The 15,704-nt window shown below is 38.7% G+C and overlaps 1 protein-coding gene across 1 annotated transcript; it reads left to right on the forward strand.

The window, feature by feature from the left end:
• The first annotated feature begins 762 nt into the window (after positions 1-762).
• On the forward strand, positions 763-15,083 carry LOC148697995 (uncharacterized). The gene is made up of 6 exons (XM_088690176.1): positions 763-769; positions 1,789-2,047; positions 2,371-2,381; positions 4,664-4,693; positions 13,349-13,687; positions 15,076-15,083. The coding sequence occupies exons 1-6, from the start codon at positions 763-765 to the stop codon at positions 15,081-15,083; spliced, it is 654 nt and encodes a 217-aa protein (XP_088546302.1).
• Positions 15,084-15,704: the final 621 nt, after the last annotated feature.

Below are 15,704 nucleotides of genomic sequence, written 5' to 3' on the forward strand. Positions count from 1 at the left end.
ACTCACACTTGAATTGTATGAACGTTTAGGCCCTCTTATCTTCCTCGTTGTTGTAGCACAAGGTCTAAGGTGAGGTTTGGGGGATTATGGAAATGGATGAGGAGTGGTGGAAATGGAAGCAATGGAGGAGAAGTGGAAGGGGGACTCACGGTTTTGGATTCTAAGGGGAAGTGTTTGTGTTAGTTGTGGTGTGAGAAATGGAGATGGAGTGGGGAGTGAATGAATGACAAATGAATGAAGTGTGTGTGGTTTATATAGGGAGAGAATGGGTGAGAATGTGGCTGCAATGCATGTGAAAAACAGCTAGGAAAGTGGGTGGAAAGCTGGAATTGCACAAGGGGAATGCTGGAAAGCCAAGGGAACCCACGACATTGAAGGTTTTGGTGCATGTGTTGGCTGATTTGTTTGTTGGGAAAAGCTTGTGAAAGCATGTGAATGTTGTTTGTGTGAAGTGTGTGTGAATGCATGTGGATTAAAGAGTGAATGATGGCTGAAATAATGATGGAAAACAGCTAGGAAAAGTATGGAATGCATGTGAAATGTAAAGGGAAAAACTGGAAATGGGAATGAAGGCCACGGCATGGGATGTTTTTCTGGAATGATGGCAGGTTGTGTATGTGTTTGGGAAGAGAATAAATGTATGATGGTGGCTGAATGATTAAAGGGAATGAATGGGAGTGACACTAGGTTGGTTATGCATGTGGAATGTAGGTGTGCAGGTGCTGAAAATGCATGTGAATGCATGCTGGAAATGGGAGTGAAATGCACGGTATTGAGTTGGGAAATGAATGATTAAATGTGCATGTGGGTGAATGTGAAGGGAATGCATGTGTTGATTGATTTGTGGTGCAATGATGAAAGGCAAAGTGGAAGAATGTGGCTGAAATGGTTGACGAAGGCACGGCAATGGATTAGGGGGAGCATGTGCTTGTAGGGTTGATATGTTTGAAGATGCATGTGTTGAATTGGTGGTTGAATGATGAAAGAATAAGTGAATGATTGTGATAAGTGATAAGTGAATGGTATGATAAGTGAATGCTTATAATAAGTGAATGATATGATAAGTGAATGATATGATAAGTGAATGATATGATAAGTGAATGCTTTAAGTGTTTAAAATAGGGAACAAAGCCCTTCCTTGCATGGCAAGGAAGGGAGACACAAGGAAACACACGACAATGTCCTAAGGTTGCAAGGAATGTTGTTTTTGTGTTCTAAAATGCGTAGGAGTCTTCAATGATGCTTAAACATGAGGTCTTTTAGGATTTAACTTTCCTACTTCAAGTCTTTAATTTCGTCCATCCTCTTGGCTCCAAGCATATGATATCCATTCCAATCTCTAATTTGCTCCAAAAGGCTCCAAAAGGCATCCTTTTGCATACCTTGCCCTTAGAACCTGAAAACACACAAAAGAAGCATAAAGGACTAAAATAACTAGAGAAACATAACGTAAATGCACGAGAACAAGCCATTTAAGTCGCATGAATATGCTCCTATCAGTGCTCAAAACTGCTCAGAAAGTAGTTTTAAGGCAGTTTTGAGTGTTTTCTTGCTGTTTTGAGTCTTTTGGTTTGTCTTAGTGTTTTAAACTTTAGTTTTGCATTCTTTGGGTCTAGTTTGGTGTTTTATATTGTGTTTTTACGTTTTTGAGTCAAATCCAAGTGATTAACAATCCCTCCTAATCCCCGGTCCAGAACAATCCCTACTGACATTCTTCACTACAATTGATAAAAAGAGGGTTTAATTTGTGTGCGTATAATTCTCACATTAAATCAGACCATGAATCAGACCATGCCCCTTCATTGCCCGTCCTCCTTGGACGGGCATTCATGAAAACTGCTCGTACGCGGATTGACGTATATAATGGCACTTTGACAATGGAATTTGATGGGGAAGTTATTAATTTCAATCTTTCTGATTCTATGAAGTACCCTAGTGAGAATCATTCGTGTTTTGCTATTGATATAATTGACTCTTTGGTGCAGGACCATTTGGACAATTTGAAGGACGATGCACTTGAATTGGTCATTGCACAAGGAAGGGACATGCAAAACATTGAAACAACCACCAAGGAACCCCACGACAATCATGAAGAATCCTTGGCCGTGCCCCTTAGTGATGGTATGATTGAGATGGTGGCTGCCCTCGAGTCATTGCCATCACAATCAGGTAAGTTTTTGGACCCTATTTTAAGTTTAGTTTCAGCTAATAAAATGCCTCCCTCAGTTGTCCAGCCACCTACACTTGAACTTAAGCCGTTGCCTAGTCACTTGAAGTACGTGTTCTTGGGCGAGGATGAGACATTGCCCGTTATCATCTCATCCTCACTCACGGCACAAGAGGAGAACAAATTGGTGCGAGTGCTTAAAGAATACAAAACGGCAATTGGATGGACTTTGGCCGACATAAAGGGAATCAGCCCTACTATGTGCATGCATCGCATACTTCTAGAGGAGGGGTCCAAAACATCTCAAGAGGCTCAACGCCGTCTCAACCCTCCGATGATGGAAGTAGTGAAGAAAGAGGTAATCAAATTACTTAATTGTGGAGTGATTTATCCTATTTCTGATAGCAGGTGGGTTTCGCCCGTGCAATGCGTTCCAAAGAAATCCGGAGTGACTGTGGTTGCAAATGTCGAGAATGAGCTTGTTCCTACGCGCATTCAAACTGGTTGGAGGGTGTGCATCGACTATAGGAAGCTAAATGCCACCACAAGGAAGGACCACTTCCCATTGCCGTTCATTGACCAAATGCTTGAAAGGTTAGCGGGTTATGCTTTCTATTGTTTTCTTGATGGTTACTCTGGTTATAATCAAATTGTCATAGCACCCGAGGACCAAGAAAAAACCACTTTCACATGCTCTTTTGGTACATTTGCATATCGTCGCATGCCTTTTGGTTTATGTAATGCACCTGCCACATTTCAAAGATGCATGATGAGCATATTTTCTGATTATGTTGAGAAAATCATTGAAGTTTTTATGGATGATTTCAACATCTTTGGTGATTCTTTTGATGGTTGCTTGCATAATCTTAGTTTGATTCTAAAACGTTGTGTTGAAACTAACCTTGTTCTTAATTGGGAAAAGTGTCATTTCATGGTTAAACAAGGTATAGTTTTAGGTCATATCATCTCTGAAAACGGCATTGAAGTTGATAAATCCAAAATAGATCTTGTACGTCACTTACCCTCTCCGACTTCGGTTAGAGAGGTTCGTTCTTTTCTTGGCCATTCAGGATTCTATCGTAGGTTTATCAAAGATTTCTCAAAAGTTGCACAACCTCTTTGTTGTCTCCTACAAAAAGAAGTGGCGTTTGAATTCACCAAGGAATGCACGGCTTCATTCAATCAACTCAAGGAGTTGTTGACCACGGCACCAATCATTGTTCCACCTGATTGGAGCCTCCCTTTTGAGTTAATGTGTGATGCGAGATTTATACGCACACAAATTAAACCCTCTTTTCGTCAAATTGTAGTATATGTATAAGTAGGGATCGTTCTGGACCGGGGATTAGGAGGGATTGTTAATCACTTGGATTTGACTCAAAAACGTAAAAACACAATATAAAACACTATACTAGACTCAAAGAATGCAAAACTAAACTTGAAAACACTAAGACAAACCAAAAGACTCAAAACAGCACCAAAACACTCAAAACTGCCTAAAAACACTTTCTGGGCAGTTTTGAGCACCTTGAGTACTTTGGACGAATTTGGGAAATAAATTGATTCAAAACACTTAGAAACACAAACTAAATGTATTTCTAACTAATCTAACACTTTAAAAGAAATGGGGGATTGGTTTTGACGAATTTAAAATTAAAACAGAAACATGGAGTACATAATTCGAAAATCCCATAAAAATTTGAAAAATGTTTTGAAAAACCCAAAAAGAGTTGTTTTAAGAGTCGTTTTTGTGTGTTTGTGTCTTAGGGTACCTTCCAACACAATGATAAGGATTTGGTTTATAATTGCATGACGGTTAGGAAGAGTTATAAACATAGAGAAAAGTTTGATTTACTCTTGGTATATGCTTGGTTATGGTTATAATGTATGACTTCACATGCAATCATAAAAGAAAAAAATTCGTTTTTGTAACATGCTTGAAGGAAGGAACTCAAACAAACGCTACAACCCTGAGAGACTTGAGCCTATAACGTTCTTTGGAGAGTATAATCTGTGATTTCTTGTTTTCTAAAGTCGTTGCATGATCTCATTATTCTTTGCTTGGTTACTACTTAGAAGGCGTTTCATCATATAGTTCCAAATGCTAGAACTCATGCCCATTTCATTCAAAGCATGTTATTGATTTGCATAACACATATTCAAGAAGAAGTTGTGTAGTGACCACCACCATAGCCAAATAGCCTTACTTCCCATACTTCGTATATGTTGTAAGTTTTAACCCCGTTGAGCCTCGTTTTGCCTTTATTCCTTGTTTACCCACATCACCCCTTACCTAGCTTAGAGTAGGACTTTCCTATACCCTTGTTCTTAAAGTTTAGTGAGCATGACTTAAATGAATTCCTTTTGAGTTACATTATGCAAGAAAATGAGTGTGGGGGAGTAAAAGTTTGTTCTTACGTTTATATGTATGTTTTGAGATTCAAAAGAAAAAGAAGAAAAGAAAAAAAAAAAAAAAAAAAAAAAAAAAAAAAGAAGGAGTGAAAATAAGTAAGAATGAACTCACGAGTGTTGATGGTTGAAGAAAGGGTCCAAAAAGTTGAATATGGCCCTAAGTTTTGTGTGATTTTCCCTTGGGTGTTCAAAGTTGACTTCTGCGTTCTTAAGGGAATTCTAAGTGCCTAATTCAATACTTTGCTCACTATTGCTTTAAGAATGTTTGTTTATCCTTCACCTTTCATTGTTAGCCAATACCCTAGCCCCGTTACTACCCTTTGACTTCTATATTGAGTGTTATGTATTTCAATTGTGGAGTTTGAACTTGGTATGAGCTTATGGTGTCACTGGTTCTCGCGTCTAAGTAGTAGCATTCCATTCATGAGATCATATCTAAACATGCTTATTAACTCCAGAAAATGCTTTCCTTATTATAACATATGTGAGTGTTCGTCTACATGTTTACATCAATCTTCTCACATATACCTAGTGTAGGGTGTGTAGTCAGAAAATCTGTGTGAAAAACGAGAGTACATCTAGTAAGAAATTGAGGGAATTCTCTAAAGGCATGTTACTACATTTGAAATGTGTTTTAATTGCTTAATTGTGAACTAGTATGTGGTGACTATGATTAAGAATGTACTTAAGTGTAAAGATGGCTCAAATCTGTGAGAATAATGATTTTTAACTTGTCATGTGCATTGGAAGTCCCTGATACGATTGTTGGAAGGTGTAGGTTGTGTTTTGTTCTTTTTGTTTTGTTTTTCTGTTTTGCTCGAGGACTAGCAAAAGCTAAGTGTGGGGGTATTTGATAGGAGCATATTTATGCGACTTAAATGGCTTGTTCTCGTACATTTACGTTATGTTTCTTTAGTTATTTTAGTACTTTAAGCTATTTTCGTGTGTTTGTAGGTCCAAAGGGCTAAAGGAGCAAAAAGATGCATTTTGGAGACTTTTGGAGCACTTTTGGGCTAAGGACGGATAGCTTATGCTTGAAGCCAAAGTGTTGCACGAAATTGAAGACCTAATTGGAGCCAAAGTGTTGGAACCTTGTTCTCTTTAGTTTTAGGACATTTAAACCTTTCCTAATCCCAATCATGCCATGCATAACACACATCCATTCTAACACATTGTCATTGCACATGCATTTCCTTCATTAGTTAACCCACATGCACTTATCACTTATCATCACCACATATCATATCACTTAATCACTTATCACTTATCATCACCACTTAACCACTTATCATATCATAACCACATATCATATCACTTATCACTTATCACTTAACATAACATCCACCTACTTCACCTACAACATCCACCCACTTCACCTACAACATCCACCTACTTCACCTACAACATCCACTTCACCTACAACATCCACCTACTTCACCTACAACATCCACCTACTTCACCTACAAATGACATAGCCATATGTTCCCTCCACTACTCCTATAAATACCCTTGCATTCATTCATTCACGGACATCTCATTTCATACACAACACATTACAAACACATTCTCCCTTCCCTAGCCGTGAGCTTCCCATCTCTCCCTATTAATCCAAACACCATCCTTCCATCTCCACAACTCCTCTTCCATTCCTCCACCATTCCCCAAACCATTCACACCATCAAACCATCCTTAGACCTTGTGATACAACGAAGAGGAAGATAAGAGGGCCTAAACGTTCATACAATTCAAGTTTGAGTTGTTGGAATGTTTAGGTGTTTCTTTGATTTCAATGTTTAATTTCAATACTCTTTGTTTTGTACGAATGAGGAATGGAAGAGAAGAGGGCCTAAACGTTCATACAATTCAAGTTTGAGTTGTTGGAATGTTTAGGTGTTTCTTTGATTCTCTTTGTTTTGTACCATGAGGAACTAAATCCCCTTGGCTAGGGGGGGATTCGAAATAAATGTTTATGCTTGCATTATGATTTGATTACTTCTAATTGCGTTTCATAAGTTGTGGATTCAATTTGTTTAACCGTTTGATTGATAACTTATTTATGAATGTTTATTAAGAATGCGCGCTTAATTTTCAAGCATAAATATGACGCTAGAATATAAGTGAATTTCACCTAATCGTTATGAACTTATATTCACAAGTAGTGGAGGTTGCTTATAAACAATCACGTTAAACGAATTCTTGGCATAAGTTTCATGCGTATTCCATAGTAACGAATGCCTCGTCAACACTTATAGTTTTCATAATGCTTAATGATCTTTGATTGTATCTTTATTGTGATTTTCACGTAAAGGACTTTTGGAGAATGTGGTGAATTGCGTTGCGCTAACCCATCCAATTCATTAACTTAAGGAGAACTTGACGGTTAATTTAAGCGGACCTAATTAACCCGGGGCGTTGAGTTTCATAATTTATCGAAAGACCAACTGAGAATCAATCTTGTATGCAAGTGTAACATGTATGGAGATGAACCCCTTAGCTAGCATTCATCCATAAATTTCATCTTTACATTCTGTCTAGTTTATTAACTTGTTTCGTTATTTCAATTTTCGTAAAAACCTCAATCCCCTTTTTGCTTTAATGTTAATTTTAGTTAGAATTCAATTTAGTTTGTGTTTTTAAAGCATTTTGAGTTTTTGGTTTGTCTTAGTGTTTTAAACTTTAGTTTTGTATTCTTTGAGTCTAGTTTAGTGTTTTATATTGTTTTTACGTTTTTGAGTCAGTTTCCAAGAGATTAACAATCCCTCCTAATCCCCGGTCCAGAACGATCCCTACTTATACTTATACTACAATTTGACAAAAAGAGGGTTTAATTTGTGTGCGTGTAATTCTCGCATCAGAAAGTCCTAAACTAGGCTAGGTGAGGATAATGTGGGTTAACAAAGAACAAAGGCTAAACAAAGCTCAACGGGGTTAAAACTTACAACAAATACGAAATATGGGAAGTAAGGCTATTTGGCTATGGTGGCAACTACACAACTTCATCTTGATATATGTTATGCAATTCAATGTCATGCTTTGAATGAAACGGATATAAGTTCTAGCATTTAGTTCTATCATGATACAATTGCATTCTAAGTAGCAACCAAGCAAGGAATAGTGAGATTATGCAACAACTTTAGAAAACAAAGAATCACAGATTATAACTCTCCACAGAAGGTAATGGCTCGAGTCTCACAGGGTTGTAGCGTTTGTTTGAGTTACTTCCTTCAAGCATGTTACAAAAACGAATTTTTCTTTTATGATTGCATGTGAAGTCATACATTATAACCATAACCAAGCATATACCAAGAGTAAATCAAACTTTTCTCTATGTTTATAACTTTTTTTAACAATCATGCAATTACAAACCAAATCCTTATCATTGTGTTGGAAGGTACCCTAAGACACAAACACACAAAAACGACTCAAAACACTCTTTTTAGGCTTTTCAAAACATGTTTTTTTTTCAAATTTTTATGTGATTTTCGGAGTTATAAAAACAAAACATACTAAAACACTCTAAAACAACTTAAAAACACCTTAAAACAGCAAGGAACAACATTTGAAGTTATGGGTGATAAAATCCCACGAATTTGCATCAAATATACTTAGTTACCCCCCCCCCCCCCCACACTTAAATTAAACATTGTCCTCAATGTTTTAAGCATAGATTCACACAAAACATAAGTAAACACACAAAAAGCAACTAAACATACTAAACATGGCAGAATGTAACTAACAAAGAGAAGAGTTTAGAGACGCAAATCTGGAATTGGAGTGCTTTCTCGGTCTTCCTTTGTTGAATGCATGGGTTGATCTTAGTGATTCCACAGGCTTAATCTTGAACTGGTTTTCTCCCATCGTTGATTTTCCACAGGCTACTCTTGAACTGGGCTGGAGGATTCTTTTGGTCTCCTCCACTCGTTGATTTTCCTTTGTGCTACTCTTGAACTGGGCAGCAGGATTCTTTTGGTCTCCCCCGAAGGTCTGAGCTTACTCCTTTGGTCTGTTTCTTTGTTCAATCATTCCAATTCGTATTGAAAAGGGTTGGAGATTAACTCAGCCTTTGCGCTTGTCTCCACATGCTTCAATGTATCATTTTCACTTGCCTTACTTGCTCCCCTTGCAGAAGTGGTCCCTTCTCTGGAAGTGTATCAACCGTTGAAGATGACTACTCGAGAGCAAGGCTAGGTAAGCAACCAGGAATAGATTCCAGGCAGTCGGATCCAGATCGGAAGGCTGACTCCAAGTGCCGGCTGATTGCTTCTTTTACTTTGCCATGCGAGTAAGAACAAGGACAAGGAAAAAGACAGGGAAAGAGCATGATATGAGATACTTTTGCTTTTGACCTTGATGATATGAGATACCTTTGCTTTTGAAGAAGCGGTGAATGAATCAGCACATGCTTCAATCTATCGTTTCCTCCAGGGTCATCTGTACTCCAGGCATCTGGTAACATTTTTGGGGAAGAAGAAAAAATTGAGTATTTCGAAAGGCTTTGCTGGGAGTGCGCCCTCAGAGGTGAGAAAGAGTTGCGCATTTTCTTCAGGTCTGCCTTGCCATAAAAGATGAAGGTGAACATATATAGAGATAATAGCAAGTGGTGGTACTGTTCTTTTACCCTTGTCGACAAACGTTTTGATCCCGCAAATCCGGCTTTTTGAAATAGTGGCGCCTCTTCGATTTCTGAATACGCCTCTTTGATTTTTGAACGACGCCTCTTCGATTTCTGAGCAGGCGCCCCTTTGCTTTCTGAACGACACGTAGTAGTGCGGATGCGGCTCCTTTTGACAAAGCTGCACGCGTTTTCTGAAAAGCAAAGAAAGCGTCGCCGAACTTTGCGCTTGTCGGCTAAAGATGTGTAGTTGCGATGATGGCCTCCACGTGTTTTCTGAAAAGAAGAAATCTTTTGACAAAGTTGAACGCGTCTTCTGAAAAGCCGAGAAAGCGTCGCCTAAATTACGCCGGAAATTCCGGCTTTTTGAATCGGTGGACACGTCGCCTTGGCTTTTTATAGAGGTATCGATCACCGCCAAAATACACACTCTGAAGATTTCCCATTCTTGAACATCGTCTCCGGCCTTTTGAAATTTAATTCCATCCACCCCTTCTCTTTGAACACTTTTGAAAAATGGCAAACCCATCGAACCTTAGCTTAGAATTGAGTTTCAGCAGTGATACGGGCGCGCCGCGTCAAGGTAACGTATGGCGCCCTTCTTTCTTATCTTCTAACGGTTCTCTTACAGGTGAAGACTCCGTGATGCAGGACGCCACAACAGCTACAATAGTAGCTAGAAACCTCCTCACTCCAAAAGATAGTAGGCTGCTGTCAGGACGGTCCGATGAGTTGGCCGTTCAAGAGTCCCTCGCTCTTAGTGTTTAGTGTGCGAGCTCTGTGTCCAACATGGGCCAACGCCTGCTTGCTCGGTCCCGCCAAGTGGAATCGTTGATGGCAGAGGTGGAAAGTCTTAAGCAGGAGATCAAACAGCTTAAGTACGAGAATAAAAGTTTGCATGTGCTTGCAAATAACTATTCGTCGGGCATGAAGAGGAAGCTTGATGAACTGCAAGAATCTAAAGGTCGGATTCAAAGTGACCGTCAAAAGCTTGCTGCTTATCTCCAGAGGCACCTTTTTCCTGGGTCATCCAGCGTTCCACCCAGTATTGAGGCCTGGAATGCTCTAGCTCCGATGCCTCCCGCTCCGATGCCTCCCGCTTCGATGCCTCCCGCTTCGATGCCTTCCGCTCTGATGCCTTCTGCTCCGACGCCTCGTAGTGGGGCTTCACGTAAACATCCTTTGTGAAGGCTCCATCTTTCTCCATGTTTAGTATCTTTTTTTTTTTTTTTTTTTTTTTTTTTTTTTTTTTTTAAATCAAATCAAACGGCATGGAATTGGTCCTTGAATGGAAGGTGATACTTGAAGTGAACCGGCATTGGTTTGAATTCTAGTGTAGGTGCCTGATTCATAAAAAACAGCAAGTTAGTATAAAATGTAATGGAATTTGGAAAAGATAACTTACTTGTTTTGTCCGACAAGAACTCAATGACAAACACCACTCCCTTGAAAGTTTCAGGGATATTGGACTTGGCCAGATTGCATGTGATGGTTATGACTTGTCCAATGTCATCAAATTCAACTTCTTTGGGTTTTGTGGTTTCAAGAACGTCCTCTTTGATGAATTCATGACATTCCCTACTTTTCACCTTTGGAAGGGCTTCCAAGATGTCTTTTTCACCTTCTTCTTCCTTGGAAGTCATGAATCTGCAAGGAATAGGGAAACTTGTTGGAACGGGGTTAAAAATAATGAAATTTGGAACAACCATACCTGAATTAGATGGCATAGGAGCAATAGGTGCCTCCGGTAAAGGTGTTTCCACCCTTGCCGTGGGTTAGGTGTATTCCTCTTCCTTGTGATATGATTTTGATGGTTGAGGGTCCGTTCCAACCTCCTTGTCACTTCTCAACATGATTTCCTTGGCATTTTCAAATTCTCCCTTCGGATTTGCAATGGTTGAACTAGGGAGTTTGCCTTGGTCGCAAAATTGTCCTACGAACTTCGAGATCTGCCCAATTTGCATTTCCAAGTGGTCCAACCTTTTGTCTTCTTGTTGAGCCTCATTGTCTTGATTTTGTGAGCCCTGCACCAAACAAATTAATTCATTAAGCTTTTGATTATAATCTATTGACGAACTTGAGTTTGGTTGGGCATATTGAATATGAGGTGGCTGCCAATATTCTTCTTGTTGAACATTTTGAGGTTCCCACCACATAGAAGTTGAATGATCACTCCAATCCGAATTGTAAGTATTGGAAAACATATTATTCCTTGATTGAAGATCAAATATATCAACGCTTTGCATTTGGGACCGTTCCATGAGCTGTGACAAAAGAGAAGCATTATCAAGTGCCATGTTGTTCTTCTCTAGTACTTGAATTCAACAAACAAAACACAAATCAAAAATTAAAACTAAAATACATAACAGAAACGAACAATCCAAGAGATTAGCAAAGTTGCTAATCCCCGGCAACGGCGCCAAAATTTGATGCGAGATTTATACGCACACAAATTAAACCCTCTTTTCGTCAAATTGTAGTATATGTATAAGTAGGGATCGTTCTGGACCGGGGATTAGGAGGGATTGTTAATCACTTGGATTTGACTCAAAAACGTAAAAACACAATATAAAACACTATACTAGACTCAAAGAATGCAAAACTAAACTTGAAAACACTAAGACAAACCAAAAGACTCAAAACAGCACCAAAACACTCAAAACTGCCTAAAAAACACTTTCTGGGCAGTTTTGAGCACCTTGAGTACTTTGGACGAATTTGGGAAATAAATTGATTCAAAACACTTAGAAACACAAACTAAATGTATTTCTAACTAATCTAACACTTTAAAAGAAATGGGGGATTGGTTTTGATGAATTTAAAATTAAAACAGAAACATGGAATTAAAACAGATTCTAAAAACGAAATTAATGAAATAGAATGATGATAAACTAGTTAGAGGGTTCCTTATCCACACATGAACATATGCATATAATTTGATTCCCAGTTATGACTTCAACAAACGATGAATGACAATGCTCCAAGTTAATTAGGTCCGCTTAAATTAACTTTCAGATTTCCCTAGATTCATTGGATTGAATGGGATACGTATTACAACCAAATTATTCCTAATCAAAGTCCCTAACATGGAATACGCATGATAGAGACATTCAACAAAGATCATTAAGTTCAACGGAAATCATAAACATCGACTAGGCATTCATAACTATGGAATACGCATGTTAATCCAGCCTAGGGTTTACTAAACACAATCGTGACTAGCGATTTTTACTACTCATGAATATAAGTTCATAACGATTAGGTGAAATTCCCTTATATCCTAGCATCAAGTTTAGGCATGCAAATTAAGTGTCGACCCTCAACCCACATACATAAACAAGTTCTTAATCAAAACAGAAAAGTAAACCACATCTAAAGTTCGTGAATTCATAACTGGAGTAAATCAAATCATAACCAACATATGTAAATGGCTTCAAATTCGCCTCTAACTAAAAAAAGAAATTAGTTCCACATGTTTAACATAATTGAACAACAAGTTAAATTAAACATGAAAATAGAAACAAGAAAAGAAAGAACAAATGGATGGAATTGAATGGATGGAAAGTTAGCTACGGGGTTCATCTCCACATATGTTATACTTGCATAATAAAACGATTTCCAATTGCGTTTCAATAAACCATGAATTCTCAACACCCCAAGTTAACCGTGATGCACTAATTAACCTTCAAATCTTCCTAACGTTATTGAATTGGATGATTGCATACGACTACCCAAAACATTCCCCACAAGTCCCCTACATCATTACGCTCTATGAAAATTAGGAATCCTTCAATTTCGTCCATTCCTTTTGCTCCAAACATAAGCTATCCATTCCAAGTCCAATTTTGCTCCAAAATGCTCCAAAATGCATCTTTTTGCTTCCTTAGCCATATGAACCTAAAAACACACGAAAATGGCTTAAACGACTAAAACAACTAAGTACTAGCAACATAAATGCAAGAAAACAAGCAAACTAAGGCGCATAAATATGCTCCTATCAATGTGTGACGCATCTGATTATGCTCTAGGGGCTGTTTTAGGGCAAAGGACAGACAACAGGCCGCATGTCATCTACTATGCGTCACGGATGTTGAATGATGCCCAACTGAATTATTCCACAACCGAAAAAGAACTCTTGGCTGTTGTATTTGCATTAGATAAGTTTAGATCATATCTTCTTGGTACTAAAGTAATTGTTTTCACTGACCATGCAGCCTTGAAGTATCTTCTCACCAAAAAGGAGGCCAAGCCAAGGCTCATTCGTTGGATGCTCCTACTTCAAGAGTTCAATCTTGAAATTCGGGACAAGAAAGGATGTGAAAACGTGGTGGCTGACCACCTCAGCCGAATGGTGGGTAAAGAAGAGTCCATTCCCATCTCAGAAACATTTCCGGATGAGCAACTTCTGTCCATTGAGGTAAGAACCCCTTGGTATGCCGATTTGGTCAATTTCTTGGTGTCTAAGCAAGTTCCTAGTACCCTAAGCAAGTTCCAACGTGATAAACTTGTTCATGATGCACGTTTTTATGTTTGGGATGATCCATATTTGTGGAAATTCTGCCCAGATCAGATTGTGCGTATATGTGTGCATGAATCTGAGTTTAATTCCATTCTTACATTCTGCCATACTTATGCATGTGTGGGACATTTTGGCACCCAAAGGACAGCCCTAAAGGTGTTACAATCTGGATTTTACTGGCCTAATCTCTTTAAAGATGCTAAAATGTTTTGTTTAACATGTGATAAGTGTCAAAGAACAGGTAACATAGGGCCTAAGGACCAAATGCCGCAGCAATCTCTTTCCTTTGTGGAAATGTTTAATGTTTGGGGTATCGATTTCATAGGCCCCTTTCCTCCATCTTTTGGTTTCACTTACATCTTGCTAGCTGTCGATTATGTTTCCAAATGGGTGGAAGCCAAAGCCACCCGTACTAACGATTCTAAGGTTGTTGCAGATTTTGTGAAATCTAATATTTTTGCTAGGTTTAGGATGCCACGAGTTTTAATCAGTGATGGGGGTTCTCACTTTTGTAACCACACCATTGAAGCTTTGCTCAAGAAGTACAACGTTACGCATAAGGTTTCAACACCTTATCACCCTCAAACTAATGGGCAAGCTGAGGTTTCAAATAGGGAGATCAAACAAGTCCTAGAGAAAATCGTGGGACCCTCAAGAAGAGATTGGAGTTTGCTCTTGGACGATGCATTGTGGGCCTATCGTACGGTTTACAAAACTCCCCTTGGCATGTCACCTTTTCGGCTTATCTATGGTAAGCCATGTCATTTGCCCGTTGAGTTAGAGCACAAGGCACATTGGGCTGTGAAAACCTTCAATATGGACATAGACGCTGCTGGAGTTCATAGGAAGCTCCAGTTAGATGAACTTGAGGAGATTAGGAATGAGGCTTACGAGAATGCTCGCATCTACAAAGACAAGACGAAGGCTTATCATGATAAGATGCTTCGTACCAAAACGTTCTCCAAAGGGCAGAAAGTGTTGCTTTTTTATTCAAGACTTCGGTTATTCCCTGGTAAGTTACGTTCCAAATGGATTGGACCTCTTGTTGTTACTAATGTTTTTCCTCATGGTGCAGTCCAAGTCCAAAGCTTAAAAAGTGGCCACGAGTTCAAGGTAAATGGGCATCGATTGAAGCCTTATTACACTCTGTTTGAGGAGCATGTCGTGGAGGAAACACCCCTCCATGCCGTGGCCTCCCCTGAAGCTTGATGGAGGTGTTCGTCCGACTGCACGACGTTAAAGCGAGCGCTTCTTGGGAGGCAACCCATGCGTTCGACAAAGGAAGAGCTTAAAGATCGCTTCACATCCAGATTTGCGTTCCTCAACTCTTCTCTTTGTTATTTATATTCTGTTATTTGTGCTCAGTTTGTTGATTTGTTTGTTTATGTGTTTGCATGTTAGTTTATGCTTGAAACATTGAGGACAATGTTTGATTGAAGTGTGGGGGGTGAACAATCTGTTTTTGTTTGAAATTCGTGGGAGTTATTCACCTATCACTTATAATGTTGTTTCTTGCTGTTTTAAGTGTTTTTAGAGTGTTTTAGTGTGTTTTATGATGTCTTGAAGTAAAACTCCGAAAATGTGATAAAAAATTGAAAAATTGTTTTGAAAAACCCAAAAAGAGTTGTTTTTGTGTGTTTGTTTGTGTTTTAGGGTACCTTCCAACACAATGATGAGGATTCGGTTTGTAATTACATGGCTGTTAAAGAGAGTTATAAACATGGATGAAAGTTTGATTTACTCTTTGGGTTATGCTTGATTGTGGTTATAATTTATGAATTCACATGCAATCATAAAGGAAAAATCAGTTTTTGTAACATGCTTGAAGGAAGGAACTCATAATAACGCTACATCCCTGTGAGACTCGAGCCATTACCTTCTTTGGAGAGTTATAATCTGTGATTCTTTGTTTTCTAAAGTTGTTGCATGATCTCATTATTCCTTGCTTGGTTGCTACTTAGAATGCAATTGTATCATGATAGAACTAAATGCTA

Source organism: Pyrus communis, chromosome 3, assembly GCF_041283825.1.
Source record: "Pyrus communis isolate YQ-2024b chromosome 3, ASM4128382v1, whole genome shotgun sequence".
Classification (NCBI taxonomy): Eukaryota; Viridiplantae; Streptophyta; class Magnoliopsida; order Rosales; family Rosaceae; genus Pyrus; species Pyrus communis.